The sequence below is a fragment of the Passer domesticus genome, chromosome 3 (assembly GCF_036417665.1).
Source record: "Passer domesticus isolate bPasDom1 chromosome 3, bPasDom1.hap1, whole genome shotgun sequence".
Taxonomy (NCBI): Eukaryota; Metazoa; Chordata; class Aves; order Passeriformes; family Passeridae; genus Passer; species Passer domesticus.
In genome coordinates, this window is record NC_087476.1 from 66,454,547 (window position 1) to 66,479,949 (window position 25,403).

The 25,403-nt window shown below is 34.9% G+C and overlaps 1 protein-coding gene across 11 annotated transcripts in view; it reads left to right on the forward strand.

The window, feature by feature from the left end:
• STXBP5 (syntaxin binding protein 5) overlaps positions 1 to 25,403 on the forward strand; it is a 101,240-nt gene that overhangs the window by 35,967 nt on the left and 39,870 nt on the right. For all 11 annotated transcript variants that reach the window (XM_064413647.1, XM_064413648.1, XM_064413651.1 and 8 more), the window contains 7 exons: positions 4,574 to 4,708; positions 5,805 to 5,868; positions 8,195 to 8,278; positions 16,964 to 17,087; positions 18,135 to 18,213; positions 24,060 to 24,214; positions 25,236 to 25,308. In XM_064413647.1, coding sequence (XP_064269717.1) covers positions 4,574 to 4,708; positions 5,805 to 5,868; positions 8,195 to 8,278; positions 16,964 to 17,087; positions 18,135 to 18,213; positions 24,060 to 24,214; positions 25,236 to 25,308 — 714 coding nt within the window. The remainder of the gene's footprint in view (positions 1 to 4,573; positions 4,709 to 5,804; positions 5,869 to 8,194; positions 8,279 to 16,963; positions 17,088 to 18,134; positions 18,214 to 24,059; positions 24,215 to 25,235; positions 25,309 to 25,403) is intronic.

Sequence of the window (25,403 nt, forward strand, 5' to 3'; positions counted from 1 at the left end):
ATACCGTTTTGCAGCTGTCAGGTGGTATCCAAGCTACTGCTTGCTTCCATCAGAATGTCATTTTGACACTGGCTTTTGACTTTTAAAGCCCATGGAGCACTTTGACCAGAGTCCATGGATTTGGAGTCTACACTAACATCAGAATTAAACTTTTTAGCTTCCGAATTTTTCGTGGTGCTATCTCATACATAAAAGGTTGAGGATAAAGGTGTGCAGAATACAGCTTTGATAGCTTAATCTTTTGCTTTTATTTTGCCTATACAGTACTGATCCGAGCAGCTGTGTGCTTACAGTTACTGCACACCTGTAATGACAGCCTGAGGCACTAGAAATATTTTAGTGACTTAACAATAAAACCTGTTATCAGTGTTTGTCATACTTCAAAGTATTTGTCACTGTGCTTTGTTAAAGCAGTGAAAAATTCTGAGGAATGTATAATGCTTCATAATGCAGTAGACGCGGAAAAGGTAAAGATTAATTTAGAAGGATTTCTGCTGTCATAATAATACAGTTAACAGTCTGTCATTTTTCCTTAGTATTTCCTCTTACTAATTTCCTCTGAATAATGTATTAATTTAATAAGTTGTATTCTTTAATATTTCTGTAATTAAATTCCTGTGGGGACTATTACCACTCGCTGAATTGTTTTAATATATGTTGTGAAACAGCAGCAATTAAGATTTTTTTTTAGTATCTTTCACAGATTATCAGAAAAGATACATGGTCTGCAGTTAAGAAAGGGAATCCTTTCAGCAGGTTAACAAAAAGTGTATTGAATAATCTCCTGTCATTTCTAAGACTCTCCCATAAGCAATATCCTAAGTTAATTTTAATTACTGTAAGAAGAGTAAATATTTGATCATTGTTTTTCCCTGTGGGTGTGTCACTTGCTTTTCTGTATATAATTTTGTTTTCTTGAACTATTGGTTCAACTTTTACAAATTCATTTTGCAAGAAAGAAAAATCTTGGTTTTGTCCTTTTTTTTGAGGGGCGGGGAGGGAGCAGCTTTGCAAATATATGTGTGGTGAGGATGAAGATTTTGTGCTTACAGTAAATTACAGCTACAGGAGAATTTAAAACTACCCTGACTGCTTTGAGGTTGTATAACAGTGCCTCATTTTAGTGGTGATGTTAGTTTATACTAAAATCTTGCTGTAGATTTCACATTGAAAAAATAAATCTCCTTAAAGCATTTTTTTTCTATAAAGGGATCTTTCTCTTTGTGAAGATATGGGAAAGTGAAATATTTGAAATGACATGCTGTGCCCTGTACTGGTTTATGCTAAAACTTTGGTCTGTTTCACAAAATGTACTACGCTTACTGAGGGAGCTGAAATTGCCTTGGAGACAACATGAGGAATCTGCTGTGCCATGAAAGAGCTGCCTGCAAAAGCCTGCTTTCTGTGACTGCTGGCTCCAACAATCCCAGGCTGTCGCTTTAGATCTACAAAACTGGACGATTTTAAATCGTAGATGCTTCTATTTTAGTATTTTTGGGCAGAATGGCTTGCTACAGAAGAAAAGTGTGACAGTCTGCTTTTGACTGCTACACTGTTTTTGGGCACTTGGGGTTTGTGTGCAAGAAAGACAAGTACAACAATGTTTTTGATGTGTTCTCAACAATTGATTACGTTTTCCACTTTTATGTATATATCCATTCACAAATGGCAGGGAGAGAGGGGGAAGACTGCTTGAGTTGTAGAAGTGGTCAAAGGATTATAAGTCCATTTCTGCTTCTGTTGATCTTAAAATACATTGTGAATGAAATATATTCTAATCTTGCAGCAAAAAGATAGATTTCTGAAAGAAAAATCTGCATTTTTCAGAACCAAAAAATGCTGTCTGTGGCCAAATAAGCAGGTATTGCATCACTACCAAGAAGACTCTAACCTTTTGTTTCCATCCTCCAAAAGGAGTTTGAATCCCTTCAATCATCACTCCAATTCTCAGCAGAACTAACAAGGCTGCTCAGGCCATTCAGATGGTCCAAGATTCACTGATTTTTAGTTTTTAGAGAGGGCTGTAACATTTCTGAAGTTGTTTAAAGTATACAGAGCTTAAGGTGAAGCCTTAATTAGTGAGGATGGAAGCTCAGTGCATGAACTTTGATGTTGGAAATATTATTCTTCAATTTTTTTAAACAAATGTAGTTATCTGAAATGAGTCATTAAGTCAAAATATAATGGAGTTTCTGAAAGTTGGAAGACATACAGTTTTTCTATTAAGAAAATAAAATAGTAATTTTTTTTTGATTTGCAAATGGAGTAACATTTACTACATTCAGGGAGGAATGTTGGTTCTTCTACTAAGATCAGCATGCCATTCCTTTTGTATTTAACTAGTTTTTCTGTGAAATAAAAGATCTAGGACTATTTTCTAGTTTATACAAAAATTATACAAGTCTGATTGTGGAAGAATGGTAAAATACTTTGAAGAATAAGGTCAAGAACTGTGTTGTGTGCCTATTCTTTCAAAGTCTTCTCAACCTCCTGCCTTTGAGAGTTTGTAAATATTTTGTGAAGCTATTTGCTCTCTTCATTTACTATTACCATGGAATCACTTCATTGTTTGCTAACTCTTGACAAAATTAATCTCAGTTGCGCAAAGGAGACAGTAAATTGAATATCCCTGCATATTCAAGAAGAGTATCAAAAATATTGAGGAGCTTCTTTAAATGTTACCCTTGGGCTATAACAGTCAAGACTAGAGGCCAGACTTTTATTTTTGCCCACTTGAAATGATGTAAATTGATTGGTTTTTTATAACGAAAGTGTTGGACAATTGTAATTAACAATATTAACTTGCTAATCAAGACAAGCCTACAACCCTGCTACTGATTATTTTTTCTGGCTGCTAGGCCATGGTTTTGGATCCAACTGATGTGGTTGCCAGCTGCTTCTGGCATGTGGAGTGCTGGCACAAAAAGCTGCTGTGGTGTTGCAGAGTGCTGAAGGTTTATGTTTATCTTTGCATACAGTAACTGCCTGCCTAGGAAGAATGTGTACCAATGTATGTAATTTAGCTTCCATCAAAATCCTGTTTTTTAAAGGATTTGGGGAAACACAACTTTTCAGCCTGTGGTGGTTACAGATTAGTGTGCTTTGTGAAATGTGTTGCAACCTCTGCAAGTTGAGTTGGAAGGACATTTTAAATCACGTATGTAGTGTTTTTTTTCTGTGAAACATCAATGAAAAAGTTAATGCAGTCTTTCATTTTGGCAGAAATATTCAAGGACAAGAAATTGAGTTGGAAAGCAGAGAGATTAGTATTTGCTTGAGCAAAGTCCATTTCCTAATTAGGGAGAAATAAGTGAAACAAAACTAAGGTCCAGGGGTATCTGGATCTGAATCCAGGTAGTATCACGACAGAAGTTTTTGAAACCTGCAGTGCAAAATTAGCATCTCTTCACAGCAACTTCTCTCTTTGCTGCTGTTAGCTTTTCCTTTCAGCTCAAGTTGGTGTGTGTATGCAGCATCTAATGCAAAGGATCTAAAGCTGTTCTTTGCATAAATACTTAACAGGCTTGTGAAGTGATGCATGGATTTGGCAATAAGCAACCCAACTGGGAGAAAACAAGAACATAAAAAATTTGTGAAGCTAAGGATTAGAGCTGACAGAACAAATTCTTGTTGAATAATTGTTTTACCTTATCACTAAAGCATTTCTGAAAGCCCAAGTTCAATAGCTAAGTAATTTGGCAATTTCTTTCAATGTCAGACCCTGTCAGATTAAAATGGCTTAGAGTTTCCAGAAAGTTTCTAGACTCCAGTTTCAAGTTAGCATTCTGTCAGTTTGTACAGACATGATTTCCTTATCTTGAAGAAATAGTCAACAGTAATCAGGACCCAAGGGTGCAGAAATAATCAGGTTTTCAAATGCTAGTATTTGGGCTGAAGCTACAAAGAGGAGTCCTCTTCTGGTACATACAGTTGTTAGCTGTTGAGTCTTGTGCAGGTACATCTTTCTAGCAGAAGGAAAAACTAAAAGGCAGAAGATTAAAACACGATTGAAGTAAAGCCTGAAATTTAAACTATTTTCAAAATCACTTTTATAATTGTTTAGGATTATTCTAAGGTTTGCTCTTTAGGCATTAATTTGGATTACATGTGAACTTACTTATCTTGAGTTATATCTTTTGTCTGTCTCCTTACTTGAAATCAACCTTATCTGCATATGAAAACTTCTAAAATCCTTTGCTCTTTAAAACTTGAAAGTAGATAGATTCCAAAGGGCGATTTAGAGACTATAGGAGTATTGTATTTTAAGTTTGACATGACAGCAACCAAATGCATTCAATAATTTTTAAAAGTGACTTTAATTTCTTTTTGTTTTTAACGATTTATGAGTTTTAGTATACCTTACTTTCTATTTCTTTGTTCAGCCTAAGGTTCTACTTTGTCTGCTCATCTCTTACTTTGGTCATGTACTGACTTGTCTACTTTACCTCAAACTTGTCTTAGATATTTATGTTTGCCTGTTGCCTTATTTCTGCCTTCTGGTAGCATAGACCTTTCAATGTAGGATATCAAAAAGACATTTCTTTAATTCTTTTTTGGTGGCTTTCTCTTTCAGGATAACATTTTGTCACCTGCCTTTCCAAAGCAAATGGCTGTATGTGGGCACTGAAAGAGGAAACATTCACATTGTCAATGTGGAATCATTTACTCTCTCAGGCTATGTCATCATGTGGAATAAAGCCATTGAACTGTGAGTTTAACCAATTTTTGTCTGTGGAGGGGAGGGAACAGCAATGTCCCAGATGTTGTTAACATCAGTTGCAGGAATGTCATTGTTCTCTAGAGAGGCCTCCATATTCATCTTACTGCACTATGTACGCTGTCAAAGTACATGGTCATGTAGATACTTCTATTTTTAAGAATGTGAAGTGCTAATGTTAATATGTGTTTCTGCCATTGAGCAGTATTTTATCATAGTTCCTGAGATAGACATGGAAATAGACAAAATAGACAGTATAGAAATTGATGTTAAAAAACCCCTATGTTTGGGGATAAAACATTAAAATATGGTGTTGCTGGTACTTGGACAGACATGTCACTTCTACAGTTGGGGATTAAAGACCAAAGTGTAAGAATAATGCCTTTTTTTAAGAGGGCTGATATATTCTGAATAGGAAGTGACATTCTGAAATGCAAATTTAAATAGGTCTATTCTAAGACCAAACCACACTTTATAGCTATTGTCACTGCATCTCCTTTTTTCAGTGTTAAAATTGTATGTACAAATACAGTGGCTTGTGGGGGAAAGATGTAGTTGTGTGCTGCTCTTTCTTGTGCTGGTGTTTTGTTCCCAGTATATCTTCTTTCCAAAATACATGAAGTCCATCACTTGCCAAAGGGTGTTGCAGCAAACACAGCTCTGCATTAGTCCATCTTCTTAAATAGCAAGAAGTCCACATGAAGTGTTAATTCTGTGTTATTGTAACAATGACCATCTTGAACAATTTATGAATAATGGAAAAACATGTATTCCAGTATGAAAGTAAACATTTTATCCTACAGTGTCAATTCTGTAACAACAGATGTTAGGATAAAATGTTTAAAGTTAATGTTATTTTTTTTTTGTTGATAGGCAATGAATTAGTCTAAATGTCTACAAACAGACACGGTATTTTTGCGCTTGAAGATAAAAGTAAAAGTAACTCTATTTTGAAATGTCATAACTTGCTTACATAGAGTCTGTATCTGCAGAATCTGTTTTAGAAGAAATTACTTCAAATTGTTTTGAGATACCATTTAGGGCAGGGGTATTAACTTTTTTTTAAATGGAAATATTTCTTTTTTAGGTCATCCAAATCTCACCCAGGACCTGTTGTCCACATTAGTGACAATCCAATGGATGAAGGAAAGGTAAGATATTTCAAAGACTTTTCAATACATTATTTTCAAAGCAAGACTCTTTTAAAGTATAGATACCACGGCTCTTTAAGGAAGGATTAAGTATATGAAGACAACAAAGATTTTAGGTCTTTGTTGTAAGTAACATAAAGTTACTTCTTTGAAAGTAACATGTGCAGACATGAGTGTAGGATACATTACTGGAGTGAATCATCTTGTAATTTGAAAACAGAGAAAAAATGATTAGCTGAAAGACTTACTTCTGGAGATAAAAATTAAGATGCTACAAAAAATAGTCAATCATAACTAGATTGCTTAAAGTGTGATGGAAATTAATTCCACTTTATCATACTCTAGTGTGTTATTTCACAACTTTAAAATGCTTATTTGTATAGCATATTTATATAGAATACCATGTTCTTTGTCTTTAGATTAACTGATCTGAGACAGGGTTTTGTGGAATTTGACATCCAACTCATACTCCCCTGTTAGGCCATTTGTTATAACCACTAGGTGCTGTTTGCTGATGAAACTGTCCTACAGAAAAGCAAACCAAAACATGTGAGAAAGATCTATGTATTAGATTTGTATTTTCATTCCTATGAGATGGTATTAACATAATCATCTGTTCATCTTAAAAAGAAGTTTTACAGTGCATGTTCTTGAAGCCCTTGCAAGACAGGAGTTCTTGTCCTGTGGCATACCATTTTGCTTACTAGTGTCCTACATATGCTGGAGAAATATGTTTTGTCTACTTTGTATTTTTCATGTCAGTAGTAGATTAAATTGGAGGGGGAATGATCCCATTGTCTTAGTGGTTTGAAAGCTTTAGCTAGTTATCAACTTGTATCCTAAACACCTGAGGTTTTGGTCCAGCAGAGAATTTAATGAATAGAGGTTTTTTCATTAGTATGATGCTCACTGCAGTAATTGCATAACTAATGGGTTTCTCTGTAAAATTAGGTTTGAATCACATTCCAACTTTGCAAACTCTAGCATATGAATGCAATGAAGCTGTTCTAATTTCAGGAAATAAAAATGATCAATTCCACCCCACTTTAATATTGTCAAAGTTTAAAAATTACTGTTAAATATTACCGTTAAAGTTTAAAAAGTTTTATTCATTAGGCTACAAATCAGTGTTTTGAAATCTTGACCTTATACTTTGCTAATTTCTTGTAAGGAAAACATTACTAGAAGAGCCCCATGTAGTTGCAGAAATTCCCCATGTATACACTTTTAAAATTTGTTCATGCTTTTAGCTTTTTAATCACTGTGGTTTTTTAATGTTTTAAGTTAAAATAGAAAAATTATAATATATGGCATATGATAGGCAAGATTATTTTTAATATACGTAATGTTAATGGGAAAAATTGAATATTCACTTTTACTAGGTCAAAGATGTCTAATATTGATGATACTTTGGTGCTGTATAGCACTGAAAGAGATGAAATATTTTATTTGTAGGCTTGTAGGAGAGCTGTTATTTTTGTACTGGAGACAACAGTGCACCTTGAAAATCTTAACAGGCTGAAAAGACTATCCAGGCAAAACCTCTAGGTGTGGCACTAGATTGTTACTACTGCCTTATGTTGGACATGGTTAGTTTCTTTTTTTCCATTAAGAGAAGTGGCTCTTGAGATAGGCAACTAAAACATTTAGATGTTCAACAATTAGTTAGACCAACAATTATGAGCAATTTGAGTCTTCACTCCCTGCAGAAAAGGTGTAAACTTGGTTCTTGTAAAAAGATTGTTTGGGAAATTATCTAGTTTAGTTTATCTAGCTTTCCTCCTATGAACAAATAATGTTTTTGGGGTTCCTTCAGCCAGTTATTTCAATTGTGATTAACTTCTGGAGAAACCTCATAGTACATAGTTTCTTTATAGACAATGAATTCTTACTGAGAACTTCAGAGGGAATATTGTGTTCTTCCAGCAAATTTAATCAGAACAAATTGCAGTGAGGAAAACGCACAATAAAGTTCTCCTTTTCAACACCCCTTATTTTCACTCAGGATGGAATACACATAGCAAGGGTTAGTATAGATCTTTCTGCAACTCAAAGTGATTTCCAAGGAAACTTCAGAAGGATACTTTCATTTTTTTCTGATGTTGCATGAATGCCCATTATATTTTCTGGAACTTGAGGACAATAAGTACAAAGTAAACCTTTCTAATGTTGAGGCTTTTGCCTTTTTAATTTTTGTTTTTATAACTACTTGCTGTTACTGTATGTGCTATTATGCTGTGTATCCTTTAGGACAAGAACCCTAGGCATTGCAAATTATATCATTTTGATTTTCCTTATGAAGAATTAATGTATCTTCTTAATGCAGCTTCTGATTGGCTTTGAATCTGGGACGGTGGTATTATGGGACCTGAAGTCAAAGAAGGCAGATTACAGATATACACATGATGAGGTAACATTTTTCGTCTGCATTACTTACTCTGAGGCTATAATTCACTACTCAAATAGTGACTTTTATTATTTTTTAATCTCCTGCTTCTGTCACCAGTGGATCAATAAGTAGGTCTCTTTGAAATTGCAAGTACTGGAAATTTTCTCTAAAAGAGCAGTAGGGCTTGGATAATAAACTTCTGACCAAATAACTTCACTGAGTTTAAATTTGTAAAGTAATGAATGGTGGCATGAATTGGATTTCTTCACTAAGCTTTTAGATCTTATTTATGTTAATGGTGTGACTTTCACTTGTGTTAAGAGTTTAAGTTGAAACAGGATGGTTTAGCAATTTCTGTAATTTGGAATCTTTCACATATTCTGGGAACTGCAAGACAAAAGGGCAGGGGAAGAAGCCACTAAATAAATAGTCTCACTAGAACATTTCTCTTACCACCTTTTCTCTGTCGAATAAGATCAATGCTCTTTGAAATGAGACTGGGGGAGGTTTAAAAAAAACAATAGCGTTAGGTGCCATTCATTTCTTTAAAACTTGATTCTTGAGAGAACAGACTGTTTGAACAACTGAGATTACAAAAAATGAGTAAAAATAATATACAAATTGATGTCTATCATTTAAAATAATATAAAATTGGTCTTGATTACATTTTGCTGACTGTAAAATGCCTTTTCATTGTTCAGTACCAGCTTCAGGGTGTTTGTAGGGGGAGGAGGCCAGGGTTGTTGGATTTTTTGGTGGCAGTTCTGGCTCAGTACTTGTATGTATTCTACCAATCAAGAGTTTGCTTGGAGGAGGAGGCTCTGAAGTAGTCTAAGCCTTAGATCATCAGAAATAATCCATCTAAGCCCCAGAGTGTGTTATGCAAAGAACAATTTTTCTCCCTTCCATTTTCATTGCATGAACCTAATTAATTCCCTTTATCTTTTTTTTTAATATAAATTTTCTTATGTCTTTATTATCTTTTTCTTCCTAGACCTCTTACTTGTGTTCTTCTCTAACTTTTTAAACCATTCTATCTCGTCTTTGTTTTGTAAAACAGAAACACAGCAGCATAGTATATATGAAGATGTGGGCACATGGGATTTATCATGTGGAATAATTGTCTTTGGCCTTGCTTTCTTTTTCTCTTGATCTTGATATTGTATTAGCCTTTTGATGCTGCAAGCATAAAGCAGATGCTTTCTTGAAACAACCAACTATAAAACCAGAGACTTGTTCTTCAGGTGTTACCTGTCAGGTCAAAGTCCTGACATTTAGGCATTATTTTTCATTCACATGGTTGGACAGTAAAAATTAAAGTCTTGCTGCAGTTTTTCACTGAAATCCTGATTTCTGCTTTGAGTCTGGTTTGGTACTGTCAGGAGACTTTACCATCTTAATATTGTTTTTCTAATTTTTCAACTTGCTTATGAATAAACTGAGCAGATGAGATCCCTGAGGGTCTCTACCATTTAGGTTCATCCATGAAGTAATCAATTAGTGCAAGCTGTCTTTATTCCAGATTGCTTTGCTTCCTTAACTAGTTATTTATTTGTTCAAAGCTATCTAATCTGTTTAGTTTTAGCTTCCTTTGAGATACGTTGTTCAAGGAGTTCAAAAATGTTGTAGACAGCTTGAGTCGTGTTTCCATGAACCTCATGCCTGTTACCATTCTTGGAGGTTTTTTTGACTATAATTACTTCTCACAAAAACCATGTTGACTACTTCTGTCTGGTATATTATATTCATCCATATGTCAATTAACTGTGTTATTTATGAAAATTTTGTTGCAGCTTCTAGAAACTTACCTATGGCAGACACCATGCTGCTTATTCTGGATTTTTTTATTATTTTATTTTGTGGTCCATTTATTTAAAAATTAACTTAATATCTGTCTCAGTACTTTTTGGAACCAATTCTGACTTGAGAGGCTGGAGAGACCAGTGAATAGGTCAGGTGTTACACCTTTGAATTTCTTTAGGATTTAGAAGTGAATACATCTACATGTTCACTTTGAGTTTTTTGATTGCAGAAGAAATAATGAAATATCTCAGGTCAGAACCTTGGTAAAGAAATGAGTTTATCATGACTTGGGAATGGTTAGGAAGGGAAGGGAAAAAAGTGCCAATCTGGTAATGTAGTGGTTTCCTTGCTCATGAGGGTGTGCACACAGAAGCTCAGAGTGGAGCAGTGCCTTGTCTCAAGAGATCTCCTCTGTCTCTGGTTACCGTGACCCAGAGCAAATAAAGTTTTTTTCCATTTTGTTTCCTGCTAACAAACTGTGAATTTGGACATTTCTGTGCAAAGAATCTCTCTGGCTAGTTTCTTGTTGGTTTCCTGGTTTCATGGCGTTGTTAGAGAATTTCTTTCATGCACTGACTGAAAGGGCTGTGTTCCATCATGAACATGTGTGCCAACCTACCCTCCAGGGACAGGGAGCATCTAATGTCACAACATGCTTCACCTCTTCTCTCACTGAGGGTAATGCATGTGACATTCTGCCCTGTAGCAGGAGCAGGATTTGAAGCCTCAGGATTTATGTGCTTGGTTCTCTGCTTGTTCTTGATGAGAGCTCTTCTGAGTGTGGAGTTGACAACCAGTAAAGAACAGAGCTACTTAGTCCAATTTTGTCATGCTTGCCATCTTAGTGGGTGGGTAGGCTTCCTCGGACATGATGAGCAGGGTGGCCAGGACATTGATACCATAAAGAAAGTTTGCTAGAAACTTTGCCATTGGATTGGTATCCTCCTCTCTCATCACTTTGTAGTTGATGTTATACTTAAAACATTTAATATGAAGGTCTGTGCAGTCTTTCACCATCATTTGATGCAGCTTTTTTAACTCAAAACTTCAGATGTGTGCAGGGACCCAAATGTCATCCTTTCTTCCTTAGCAGAGGAAGATCATAGTGAGGGTCAAAATCTATGTGTGTTCAGAGGTCTGTGGAAAGATACCTGTTATTTCCTGAGGGAAGATATTGAATCCAATTATATGGGTTTGTAGCTTCCTGCTTGGTTTCATTTCAAATGTCCTGACCTTCAGGAGGCTTTCTTGAAGTAAATTCCCAAGTTTTGGTAGGGCAGTCTCATTTGTTGCCTGAAAGCCAGGTTAATGTTATCACTGTGCACACTTTCTTCCTGGCTGAACACGTGTGCCTTTCCAGCACCCTGGGCCAATAGCTGCAGCACAGGGACACTAGGACACTCACCCTAAGGAGAGGAACAGGTGAGTAACATTAACCATGGCTGGGGGATGCAGCTCTAGGTCATGATGAGGTTAGTGCTGATTGCTGGCATGTTCTTCTCTCCAGAACAATCTACTTACACAAAAATTCAGACTTTAGCTGTAATTTGTACTTGATCTTTCTATATTATGAATTAAATCCTGACCTTAGTGTATATATTTTATTATAACAGTAATACTTCAAATATTTAGAATTACTTAGAATAATGCACGAGTGTAACATTATTTTTCAGAGAATTTCGAGGAAATTATTTGCACATAGTGGAGCTGTAGCTGTGAATTAACTTTTGTTTAGAAAATTTCTTTGAAACCTTTTACGCAAAACATCCCTTTTGTGTTGGGCAGGCTCAATGAAACAGTAAGACTAAATTCCTTTTGCACCATTTTTAAGCTTTTTATATGCAGACATTGGGGATTTAAGGAAATTAAGCAGTGCATTTTTTATGTGAAATACAGTTTATATTGCAGTCATTTCCCAACCTGTATGTTCATGAAAGAAATTAAACAAATTTTTTAAGTATTGCTTTTGCCCAAAAAAAACCCCAAATCCCTCAACTGTAACTTCTGAAAACTAAAGCTTGTTTTATAATCAAGTCCCTTTTTCTAGTAATATTTTGTTTGTTCTGATGTCAAGTAAGCTTTGACAGCATTAACTATAATGCATTATAGATGACTATTTTTAGACTCAGTGTTCTGGTACATGGTTGAGTGTAAGAGATTATTTTAGAGCATTAAAAACATGTCAAAGTAGCTTGTGGAATTAAGAGGACAGGGGAAAGAGAAACAACCCTGGTATGCGACTTGCCAGAAACCAAAATGTGTCAATGTATTTCATTTCATTGAAATAATCTTCATGTTGTATTGTCATTTAAGTCTCATTAGCTACATTTTTTTGTTTGTTTTCTTCCTTTCACAGCATTTTTTCCCTTCTTTAGGTTGTTGACAAGAGCGTTAGCATAGTTACTTCCAAGTTTTAAAATATCTTCTTTGCATATTTCGGTGAACTGATAGAAAAGGAGTGAGTGTCATCATCCATTCATGTTTAAGCAAAAATGCTGCCCATATCCATGGAAATTAAAGGACTGTCATAATAAGGCAGTGAAATCTGGATAAGATGTGGTAACTAACCAGTCTGGTTTGCATAATAACTAATCATGGACTTTGCCAGTCATGCACAGTGTATTTCAAGCTCAGTTAATGTCACAAGAGAGTAGAGGATCATTGAGAAATCCAAGGAATTATGAAAGGACTTATCAATGTCTCTAGTGCTTTCCATATTTGCAGTAGTCTAAATTCAATGTTAGAAAACTGGATTAAAAAATCTCTCTTGAAAACATTGTAAACTGCTTAAATTAATAACTTCTGTGTTTTCATCATTGAAAATCTCCATGTACTGTTCTGGTTGGAATAGGTTTAATTTTCTTTCTAGTACCTGCCAAAGAGCTGTGTGTTTAGATTTGCTATGAATAACTTCAATAACACACTGATGTTTTAGTTGTGCTGAGTACTTCTTTTTATTGAAATTATTAGACTGTTCTTACCTCAATCCACGAGTTGTAGCATTTTATCTGATTCTGCTCCGCATCCCACTGGTGACTGAGCAGCATTGTGGTGCCTGATTGCTGCCTGGGGTTTAACCATGACAGATGAGTGGTCTCAAAATGTTCCAAAATCATATGTATGTGGCTAAAATAAGCCTGTATAAATTTAAAAGAACGGGATTCTTTGTGTCAGTATTTAGTGAATTGAAACAGCTGAATTCCCCTGGTGGAAAAATACCATAAAGGCTTCAGTCTTTATTGATGAACTTGTCTCTTATATTGCAAGGATTCATTTAAATTATTCATTTTTGTACCTCTTAAAAGTACCAAGAACTAATAGTTATTTCTAGGGATATTTACAAGCTATTGCAGAAGAAAATAAATGTCATAAAATGTTTTTAAGTAAGCAATAATCGCTCGAAAAGCTAGTGATCTACTTAAGATATTTCTGTAGGAGTCTTGCATATAAATGTTTTCAATTCTGTTCCTCAGACTTTTTTGGTTTATTTGTGATTGCAAAGTATCCCTCAGTTAACTGCTGCAGTTGCTGCAAAAATGTTTCTGTCTTAAAATCAGGTATACTCACCTTCTTTGCAGGCTGCATAGCAGTAAGTTTTCCACATGGGATCATCTTTCTGGAACAGATGGTGAATTGATTTTGTGTTTGTGTACAGCCTGTCTCTACATAAAACTCAGGGATAGTTTCTACAATTTCTAATAAAGTTTAGGCATATGTAGGACAGCAAGGTCAATTGTGTTGTTATTCAAAAATGTAAGATTCCATTCCCCACTTCCCAAGAAAATACATAACTGTCTCAGAAGTTTTGAAACAAACTTCCCTAGAGTCCAGAATAGGTACCTTAAATTTGAATTAAAGTGAAGGGAATAGTAGGAATACTTCTAATAAGAAACCTTCAGTGGTAATTAATTAAAGTTACAAAAAGTTGACAAATTTGGTTGCTTTTTTGTTAGAGTTCTTTCTGTTTGAGTTCCTGTAGAGATTCCCTGTATTTGGTTCATTTTCGTAAATGGAAGGACTCAGAATGAAAGTAAGGTCAAGACTCAGTTTACCTGTGCAGACAACTCCGATTATGGATATAAATGCTTTAAATATAACAACAATCCTCTGTGATGCTTTGGTGTGATCTTGTTATAAGGGGTTACTTTCTGGTCACATATGACCAAAAAAGATTTAAGACACAGTTAAATCTGCACCAGCTGATATAAGCATACTGCTGCATTATAGTACCAAAAAGAAAACAGAAAGTTTTAATCAATATGAGAATTAAGATTAAAACAGAGAGTTTTATTCTGCAATAAGTTTTGTGTAAAATATTAGAATAAAAATGTACTACTCGTAGTAGCTCTTTAATGTCTTAGAGGATTTGTGTAGTTTTGCAGACTCAGTGGATTCTGCTTCATTTTTCTATTTTATGCATTCCTCCAAATTCCAGCACTAATATTAACTCTGGAAAAAATATCAAAACTTTTTTGCTCTTGTGTATAGAGATGATTTTTCAGATACTTTGTTTTGGTGGTTGAGACTCTTGCTAGTCAACAATTAGTGCTATCAGCTAGCTAGTACTACTCAAGGTTATTGTATTCTTTTCATTATAACTGTCTTGACACTAGACCAGTTTGTTTTGTACCTTGAGATAATGCTGGATCTACTTATGGAGTTGGTTTTTATTTTTTAGACTTACAAGAATTTGTGAATTGTGTGACAGCAAAGAATATTGCTCTATACCAAAGTTTATCATACCCAGCCAACAGAGCTGTTATTTGGATTATTTTTCAAAATACAAAGCATGTATTTCAGCTACATTTTAAAAAATATTTAGCTGCATTACTAAGTATAACAAGTGACTCTAAAACTAGGCAGTAAATAGCCATAAGGCCAAAAGACTCATTGTTTTTTTTCAGGGGTTTTAGTTTTTTTTACCTCCATGTTCCTCGCAGAAAGTGAGAGCAGTCATCCTTCTTTGTGCTCAGGTCTTTTTATCTTCTTGAGCATTAATTATATTTCAACAGTAACAAGTTGTTGTATTTCCCTTCTCTTGACATTCTTTTTCAAGAAAAGGAAGAAGTGGTAATTTCTCAGATTTATTCTTCCTTCCTCTTGTAAAACTTGCTTTCTTACTTCTTCTGAAGACCTATTTCTATATAAATGTGGATCAAACTGTTCCATTTACACTGTGGGCTGCCTACTGTTGTCGAGGTTAGACTTCATATGGGAGATAATGTAAAATGTACTGATTATATTGTATTGCTAAGCCTGCTGTAGACATTTATTTTGACAGTGATGAGCTTCTTTAAATGCAACCTTCTCTTTACTGAGTCTGCACTCTCAAAATTGTTGATCCCTTGCTTTATTTGGTGTAATGTGTATAATCTATAGTGATTCCATAATACATAGAGAACAATATTAAATTTCACTAAGAAATGCTAAACTTAATCTGTAGTTTACATATATCCAGATGTTATATTAATTTATATTGGGGAAAATTTTATTGGAGACTAGACTTATATAGCATAGCCATTTTCCTCTGTCATTTAAGCTCTGGATTCTCCCATTCAGTTTGCTGGAAACTGTCTTGTCTCTGTATAACTTCATGAAATATGAAGACCTGATCTGTGTATAAGCAGTTTGAGCAAAGCTCGCTTGGATCTGTCCTGAGATGTGCTCTTCACCCAGTAATTACTGCTTAAGCTGTCATTGCTGGTTACAGTTCTCTACTGCTCACACACCCAGGTTTCCTCACAGAGGAAATCCCAAGGTCCCCATGGAGCTGGAGTGAGTGTAAGCCCTTCTTACAGACAGAAACACAACTGAAGGTATCCATTGAGGGTATTGTAAAGTCCATCAGTTCTCACTTATTCAGCACCTGCTGTTCTAGTTTACCTAGAGTAATGTCTTCATCATAAAATCTAGCTTTTCATTAGTACCAAAATTCAATATTTCTTGCAGTTAATAGTTCCTTTTGCACCTTCTGGGTAGTAGAGAAATACTTTAAGGTTTCATTATTTACTTTCATGCTATAACTAAAATTCCTTTGAATATCACCTAATGGTTCCATCATGTTTCCATGTACTAACAGAGATGCTGGAAGCAGAAATGGGACCAATCCTTTCTTGCTAGTTAATATTTTTTCTTTATTTGTATTCTTTGCGTCATTGTTTACTTTCCTCTTGCCTGAAGGCAGCAAATAGATTTTATTTATTTAGCTGTTTCCTGTAGCTTTTATGTGGCGTGGTGTAATTGTTCCATTCCTAATTTTAGGAATATAGAGATGATTTTGTATTTATGGAAAGATTTGCAAGTAGATTCCTGTGCTTTCCTGCGCTTTCCTGCACCTCAAACTGCCATTGCAATATTAGAGCATCCAGGCTAATACTTTGCTTTCATCATCATAATTTCAAAAGGTCTTGTTACTTCAGTTCTTGTTTTATGCAAGTTTTGACCCAATGCTTGTCTCATGTGCACATCCACATAAACATCTCGAAACGATATGTAACACTTGAACTTAATAATCTCATCCTATGATTTTTGTCTGGACAATACATTTTTTCCCAATACTGAAAAATTTTGGTTGGCAAAGCTTAAGTAAGTGCTTGCAAATATTCTCTTCATGCTAACCTTCATGGAAGAATTCTTCAATACTACTCTGAGGAGGGTGGGTTCTCCTCTTGCTCTCCCTAAACAGGTCACTACAGTGAAGACAGTATTTTTGATGGGTAAAGTGTGTCTGAAGTTAGGAGAACTTCACATGGGTAAATTAGGACATAAGAGGATAGGTATTATTTAATTAGTAATTTTTCTAATTGGCGTTTTCTGTTTAATGTCACTAAGGAAGGTGTAAGAATAAAATTATAATAAGATATAAGATACACAACTTACATTGTTCTGCTTTTTCTTGCATAGGCTATCCACTCTGTGGCTTGGCATCATGAAGGAAAACAATTTATTTGTAGTCACTCAGATGGTACCTTGACCATATGGAATGTAAAATCTCCTACCAAACCGTTCCAGACAATCACTCCACACGGTAAGATGAAAATGGATACCCACTCTACTTGACAGCTCTTAAAACACAGAGAACTTGTTTTTAATAGAAGTGTGTTTTGCAAAAAACAATATTAAAAGTGCACTTTTAATGCAGTAAAAATCTTTCTCAGTCATGTCAGTTGCTCATAGATTTCACTTGAAAAAGAAAAATCTTTATGAAGTCAGAATCCAAATCAGTGCAGCTTTCTCTAAATCTCTAAACTTTAAGCTTGCCTTTCACTCAATGGCACTGATCTCAGAGTTAACCAATGCGTATTTTGCAGGACTTGCTTTTTGCTTATATTACAATCCCCTAGATTGTTTAAAATATGTATGAGCAAGTACCTGTTTTGTGTATAAATGTGTAGATTACCACATAAATTTTCAGAAGGGTTTGTAACAGAACAAGAATAGCATCTGATAAGAAGTTTCCACTTCTGAGAGGTCTTGCATTAATGTTAATCTAGGAAATTAACATTACATGTGGTTCTTCCGTGAAATATACTGCTGCTCTTCAAGTAAGTTGTACACAAATGCCAGGCTTACATGCTGTGCATGTCTCTATTTCATGTCTTAGCAACTTGAGATTTTTAAGTGTGTCTGTATCAGTGAGGATAATTGCACAGTTGAGAGAGAGTGAACTTTTCATGCTTAATTGAAGTCTTAGCCCTAAGGATAATACTGAGGATAAACCTCACTTTACTTGTAAGCTGACCAATTTTAATTGCAAAAGTGTAGACACAACATAAATTTGAACTCTCCTAGTGCTACTTAAAACAGCACTTTAGGGGAGGATTATATGTTTGAAAACAAATTTTGTACAGCAGTCAGGTTTAGAGTTGCTCTTTTCCCTAAACCTTCATAGTTGGCGTGTTGTGAGCTTTAAGAAATTTTCAATTCTATTATTCCTAGGCATAATCTATAACTGTCAAAGTTGTTGAATATATGTTGGGTGAATTTTATACTCCTCAAGCTGCACAGTGAATTTCATTACTTGCCATAATGTTACGGAACTGCAAGATTAATACAGGAAAATAATTTACTTTAGGAAAGCAGCTGAAGGATGGAAAGAAGCCAGAACCCTGCAAACCTATCCTTAAGGTGGAATATAAAACAACTAGAGCTGGGTAAGACTTGTTCTGTATGCAAAATGAGCATATCTAACAGTGCAGCACTCTGGGAATGGACTTTGTTTCCCATATTCTGATGGTATAGCTTTGTTTTAGCTTTAATAAATCAGATATTGATGAAGAAAATAGAAAAATTTGTGTGAATGAATTACTGTATACAAGCCAACAATGCTGCTAATGCATTATCTACATTTTCTTTTATGCTACTAAAACTTGTGGTTTTGTTCAATTTTTTGAGAGTTCTGAAGAAAAAAAGGCTGATAAAGCAAAGACACCAAAACACAGACATGATAAATTGAACTTTGACAAATAGTATCCCAAAGTGAATATTTTTAATTTTGAATACATATTCCTCCCCAATAAAATGTTATTAAGAGAAGTTTTTCTAGTAGAGTGCAGTAATTTATGCAGTGAAGTATGCCTAATTATGCACATTGAGAATGTAACAAAGCAGTAATTGTAACAAGAGGCTCAGATGGAATTACAGGATCCATAGAGTAGCATGTTTTGTTACCCAGACTGCAGCTAGGGTGGATGGATTTCCTGAATGTGGAATTTCTTTTCTATAATTTGTGGTTATAAAGTGTTTGAGTAAAAAGTGCAATATGAAGATAAAATATCCATGGAAGTCAGTTCAGCTATTTGCAAAATCTGATTTTTTTGTTTGTCTTCTTTTATATTTGGGGGGTTTGTATACTGTTTTTATTTGCTTTTCAGGCATTCAAATCTGTAGAAGATGGTTAATTAAATGATACAATACAGTAATGTGTTTATATACTCATAATATCACTGGCTTTAGGTTTTATTATTTTCTGCTAAAAATGAGGTAAATAGAAACTTAAAACTGTCTGCCTCCCAGTTTTATAAAAATCTGTCATCATCTGGAAAGCCATATTTTACTTGCAAAAGTCTACATCTGTGTAATCCTTTCTCAACTAAAATATCAAAAGCTGATTTAAAGAGAGATAATAAAAAAAATCTCAGCTTCAGCAAGTCAGTTTCTGCAATCAAAAGCCTTCTTTTATTATGAATAGTCATTCTGAAGGAGACTATTGGTTTGGAGCTTGTTCTGTGACATAGTATTACAATGTGAAAACTATTTGACTTTTGACATAGTTTAAGGAGGAATTTATTCTAGTATAATTTCTAATAATCCTTGATGGTTTGGGGAAGCTACTTTTTCCTGGTTTGGCTTTTTTTTTTTTTCTGTTGTGCCTCTCACTTTCTGGTGTTTATCCAAACTGAATGCTTTGACACATTTCAATTTAGTCTTCTCGCTAATGTTTTCTATCTTCAGTGTACTATTAAATCTACAATTATTGATAACCTTTCCTGAACTTTTTAAGTAAGAGAGGGGAAAAAAAAAACTGCAACAAAAACAAAACCACACCAGTCTGTACTGTGGTAGAGAAGCAGTGTGCTGGAAATCTCCTTCCATTTACTGCTATGTGTACTTCAGTTTGTACTTCAATTTTCAGTTTCACTTCTAATCTTACAAGAATTTTAAGGCAAGACAGAACTACCTTTCCATACATAAATTTTCTGTAGATTTTCTATTTACCATTTGGAATTGTTTAATATGAGCAATACTTTTTATCCAAAGTGCTGTCATTTCTTATTCATGGTTTAATTTGTGTAACACAGAGGAGAATTGTTTCTGGACAGGACAGAATTTTTCAGGCTACCAAAACAATGTAAGAAACATATGAAATAAACTTTTTTCTATGGCAGTACACTATAGCTGTTCTTAAAAAACAAATTATAAAAAAACAGAAGAAAAAGCAAAAAAGCTTACATTTAAGAGATACTATTTAATACTTATTTAAGTTATATTTCAAATCTTTATTAAGAAAAAATGTTCATTATTTTCATGCTGTATTTTGAACATCTTCCTGTCACCCCTTTTTTGTTTCTCCCCTATCTAATGTGCTCAAAGATCTGCATCTGTTTCAATATCTCCTCCAGTGGCAAACATTTCATTGATATGATCTGAACTGGGTTTTTTTACTGCTTCTAATTCTATAAGCTGGTTTTGGGGAAAAGTGGCTCAGAACCATGCAAAAGGAAGGACCATAACCTATGGCAACCTACATTAAGGTTTTTTACTGTTGCACCTCTTTTTAATTCCTTCTCAATTTTTTTTCCTTGCATGGTGTTTTCCATATTGTAAAACTGGGGTCAGGACAAAAAGGGGACATGAGGCATGTTATGGGCTGCCTATTTATTTGCTAACTTTGTGGGGTTTCTGTTGCTTTCTGTTTGGTTGGTTTGGTTTTTAAGTTTACTGCAAATAGTGCAAAAAGTGAAGTGACCAGAGTCAAAGTAACTTACCCTACAACAAGAGTATGTCTGTAGCTTTCTTCCTGGGAGAAAGGTTACTACTGATCAATAAGAGGTGAAAAAGGTACATTCTTTGTATATTCCTCGTGCAAAGTGGCATAATTTTGCAGTCTCAGAGCATAATGTCACTGTACTGCAGCCACTCTTCATCTAAAATACTTCATCCTTTTCAGAAGCACTGAATTTCAAAGGTAGCTTACCTTTTAAGCTTTCTGAACTGGTTCCCATATTGCTTTTTGCATGTGTAGTATTGCATGTATACTTTTTCTGTCTAAGTGGATCTAGAGACACTCTCAAGCTTCCTTGTGCCACTCCCTCTCCCTCCAGATTCACCTCTTCCTGATGCTACTTTCCATGTGTGCAGGCTCAGTGCCCTGCAGTATTTACTCTGGTTGATATTAGCATTGTGGTAAAATTGCCTGTGTCTAATAGAAATTAGAGCTCAAAGTCTCTTTATAAAACGTAATTCAGAAGGGTTTTGTCTTGGTAGCTGATGCAGCTGTCACTGACTGACTGAGTCATCTTAGCAGGATGGTTGTGTGTAACTGGGATCCCGAGGTTACATTAGTGATGATGCCTCCCACCAAGGAAAAGTTGTTAATCTGTTCATTCGGTTTGAATAGTGGTATTTTCTTGTGTCAGCTTACTGGTTTAAAACCACACTTCCCAAAATAAATTTGTAGTTTTGTCTTCACTACTACTTCAGGACTTCAAGTATTAAGGTAAACTAACTCTTTTCCAACTTCATACTAGGATTAACTTCTCCACAGATTTACTCAGGGTTTGAAGAGGAAGCCAGATGACACCAAGGACCTGATTTCTCTGTATACCATTCTCTCACACATCTGGATTGTCAGAAGCTGGCTCATATTTGATAGTTCATTAGTAAAATGGAACAGAAATATCCTCCTGGTTTGTGAGCCACTCAAATTTCAATTGTATTTTTTTCATACATTGCAAAACCTAATCCTGTGTTTTCTGAAAATTCTGAAATGATCCGTTGCCCCCTTTTATAGTCAATTTCTTATAGTATTCTCCAAGTGACTCTACATACTTCACTGATGAGGAAATTCATGTAAAGGACTACTTGCAAACCTGCTGAAGCTGAACTGTTTCAAAGAATCTCTGCATGAGCAGTTGCTATAAATTGCTATTAAAAATGCTCTAAAGCAATTCTCTAAAATCTGAACCCTGAGTTTTTTTAAATGTCTTCCATTGTTTCAGGTAGGTAAAGTGTAATTCCCAAAGCTGAATCAGTCTCCTCTATTATATAAAGTACAAATCTTCTAAATTTTAATTTTAAATTATGTATTTCTGATTGATGTGCACTAACCTTTTAATATGTATCAGAGCTGAAGGGCAGCACTTTAACTAGAAAATGCAGTTTGTGTTCGTGGTAAATCCATGGTTTAATGAAAATATGAAAAACTCGTATGCAAACTTTTAGTGGTCTTTCTGGCAGATTCAAGTCGGGTTTAATCTTTGATTCATTTGTGGAAAATCTGTGTGACAGATCAGTGTTGCTCTATTCTTAGCTCTTCCATTCCTTGCATCTAAAGGATACTGTCTCTGGCAAGCCTGCCCAAAGCAGTTGGATTACCTTGAGAAATAAAACCTGGAGAAGCTGGCATACAATTGTCACTGTGATGTATGAAAATTAAAAATTGAAATTTGTTACTTTGTTACTGTCTGTTGATCCCAGTGAATGTGCAAATCTCATAATTACTACAAATTGTCCTGGCAGCGTTATTGTTTAAAAAACTTTATGATTTCTATGGACAAAAAAATACTACAGTAAATCATTCCAACACAATGAGACCTCACCAGTATTTTTCTCTTCCCTGACATCCTGAAAAATACCAGACTAAGTTCAAGTGTATAGCTTTCTTGTAATTTTTTCATGGACCTGACCATAAAAGATTGTACCAAGTTTCAATATGAGATTAAATGAAGACTCAGAGAAAACTTGATCCTTGAACTTCTAGAGATACATTCTGGGCTACTGTTGGAGACGGGATAATGAATTTGATGGGCCCATGGTTTGATTTGTGGCCATTCCTTTGTGGTCTCTTCCTCAGCCAGCAGTGCTCCTTGATCCTATCGAATCTTTGGTCATAGGTCTTTCTGGAAGATCAGATTGCTTGATCTTGGAATCCACAAGGAATACTTGTAGAAGCTGGAGGCTTATCTCAGTCTGCTGTGCCTTCAGTGCTACAAACACAAAGCACATCTCAGCCAAGTCTAAAACTCATGAACTGCAGCATGTACATAAACCAAACCCTTAATATAGAGTTTTCAAGAATTCTGATGTATCTAGTCTCACTTTGTGCTTCAAATGCCAACTATACAACTTTAGACAGTATGGAAAAGATGGTATTACAGGAAAGGACTTTAAAAAAAAGTTTCCTGTCTTTTTACAATATATCATGGCTTTTTTTTTTTGTAAACATTTTCTCCAGATACTGATATACTAGCTATTCCCAAGGAAGATGCAAATGAAGGGTAGAACTGCTACTGAAAATGAGCATAAAAGTAGATCAGAGGCAACTGATAGATATGCAAAGTGCCTATTTTTCCTTCAGAAATATAATGTGAAATTTCAGGCAATAGTCAGTAATGAGTAACATTTATATTTTGAGCTGTATACTTAGAGTCAGCCTACTCTTTAAAAAGAATTATGTCCTATTTTAAAGTAAGCGATATTTAAATGAGTGATTCATAACAATCAGGAAATAAGAAAATACCTGGTAAAATGAACATATTCACTTCATCTTGTTTTCAATAAATTAAATAGTAAACTGTACATTATGTGCATATTGGAAATATATGGATCTATTTAAAAGTATGTTTCTGCAAAGGCTTTTAAAAAAATTTCAAGGGAAGCTTCTAAACTCTTCTCAAGACTAGAAGAAATATCTCTACTTTGCTCTACTCAGCTATTTGATTTTGCAGTAAGAATAATGTATGACAGAGTAGTTTCTTGAATTTTGTGCATGGTGGTAGGGGGAAATACGGATAAAACATCTAGAGTAAACGTGTGATGTTACTTAAGAGATGTTATGTCTTTAAAGCTTATCCAGCAGTTGGTTGCATCTCCAAGACAATCATATTAGTGTACAGCAAGTAAATGGGACTGTTTGTTCCTGATTTTGCTGGGTGTTTTGTGTTATGGAAAAATGGGAGTGTTGGCAAATCTGAATCTGCAGTTGAGTAGAAAAGAAACAGCTCTAAATTAGTACAATTTTTTTAAAATAAAAATATCTCATCTTGCCACGAAGTTTTAAAGATTGGTTAAGTCAACAAAATATTTGGAGGAGATGTCTGACTTAAACAAAAGTTACAGTAAGATTTGAAATACATACCCAAGCTGTATAATTCATTATTTTTACTCCACATTTGCTTAATGATATTTCATTGAATTTTATCATAAGTTTGCAAAACCCGCCCTGTCTCTTTTAGCATGTTATCCTGACTTGATCCTAAATGCTTCTGCTTCATTCCAGGGAGCCTTTCATCATTCTCTCAGGCGGCTTGTCATATGACACTGTAGGAAGAAGACCCTGTTTAACAGTCATGCATGGGAAAAGTACTGCTGTGCTAGAAATGGATTATTCTATTGTTGATTTTCTAACCCTGTGTGAAACACCATATCCTAATGGTAGGCTCTGTAAAGATTTTTCTTGGTACCTTGACTTGTTATCACTGAAGTTTTATCCCATCAGAATATTCTTTACTATTGTCTTTCTGTTTTATCTCTGGGGATCAGATTGCAGCAGCAACATCTGTTATCCCTATTGTCTGAAGTGTGGTTTACTTGCCAAAACATGAACAGAATAGTCCATTATAAAGCCAATTTTGTGTCTAGAAAAAAAGCCAGTTACTCATAGCATGTTTTTTTCTTTTTAATCCCAAAAGCATGTGCAGACCAAAAGCATTACAACTTAAAGCTGTAGTTACTGGAGCAGATATGTGCATCAGGATATTTGGGTGCATGAGGCCTTTACAGTCAGTGCTAAACCATGAGGAGCATATTTGTATTATTTTAAACTTTTAGTGGCTTTGTTCATTCCAATATTTAGATGTATGTCATCACTAACCTGTAATCTCTCTTCTGAAGCAGGGGATTTCTTATTATAGTTTAGGTAGTTATTTCAGGTGAATAGTATTATATTGCTGATGATTCCAATGGGTTTAGCTGTCAGCTTCCATCAGAGTATATTAAACTGCTTAGCCTGGAATTTGAGATCTGGCTGAAAGAGAGCAATTTAAACTTTGGATACCTTTTCAAGTTTCTTAGTTTACTGTCAAGTCAGCTGTCTTTTGAGCCATTTTGTAAGCAAGTAAAACTTAAAACCCACTGAATATGAGGAAAAGCAGTTTAGGGGTGGGAGGATGTTACTCAGAAATTGGCTCTTTCACTCATATAACCTGCTTACAGAATTTACTCTGCATGCTCATTTTTCTGTTATTTGAGCTGTTGAGAATATTGAATAAAAGAATATAATTTTTTCAAACTTCACTTGGATGATTCAGGAGTCTGCATGTATAAAATATCTTCAAAAACTATAATAATTTAAATGGCTTTCTAATCTCAGCTGCCAGAGTGCAAGCACTGATTCTATTCTTGAGGCTGTACATGCATGGGCATCCAATAGGTAATGTTTTGTTGTTGTTTGCAGACTTTCAGGAACCATATGCTGTAGTTGTTCTCCTAGAAAAGGACTTAGTACTGATTGACCTTGCACAAAATGGGTAAGACTTTTCTCTAGTCTTTTTCAGTCATTGGCTACAATGATCAGCCTCCTGTTCTACTTTATAGCTTTTTAGTCTAACCTAGTACCTCAGAA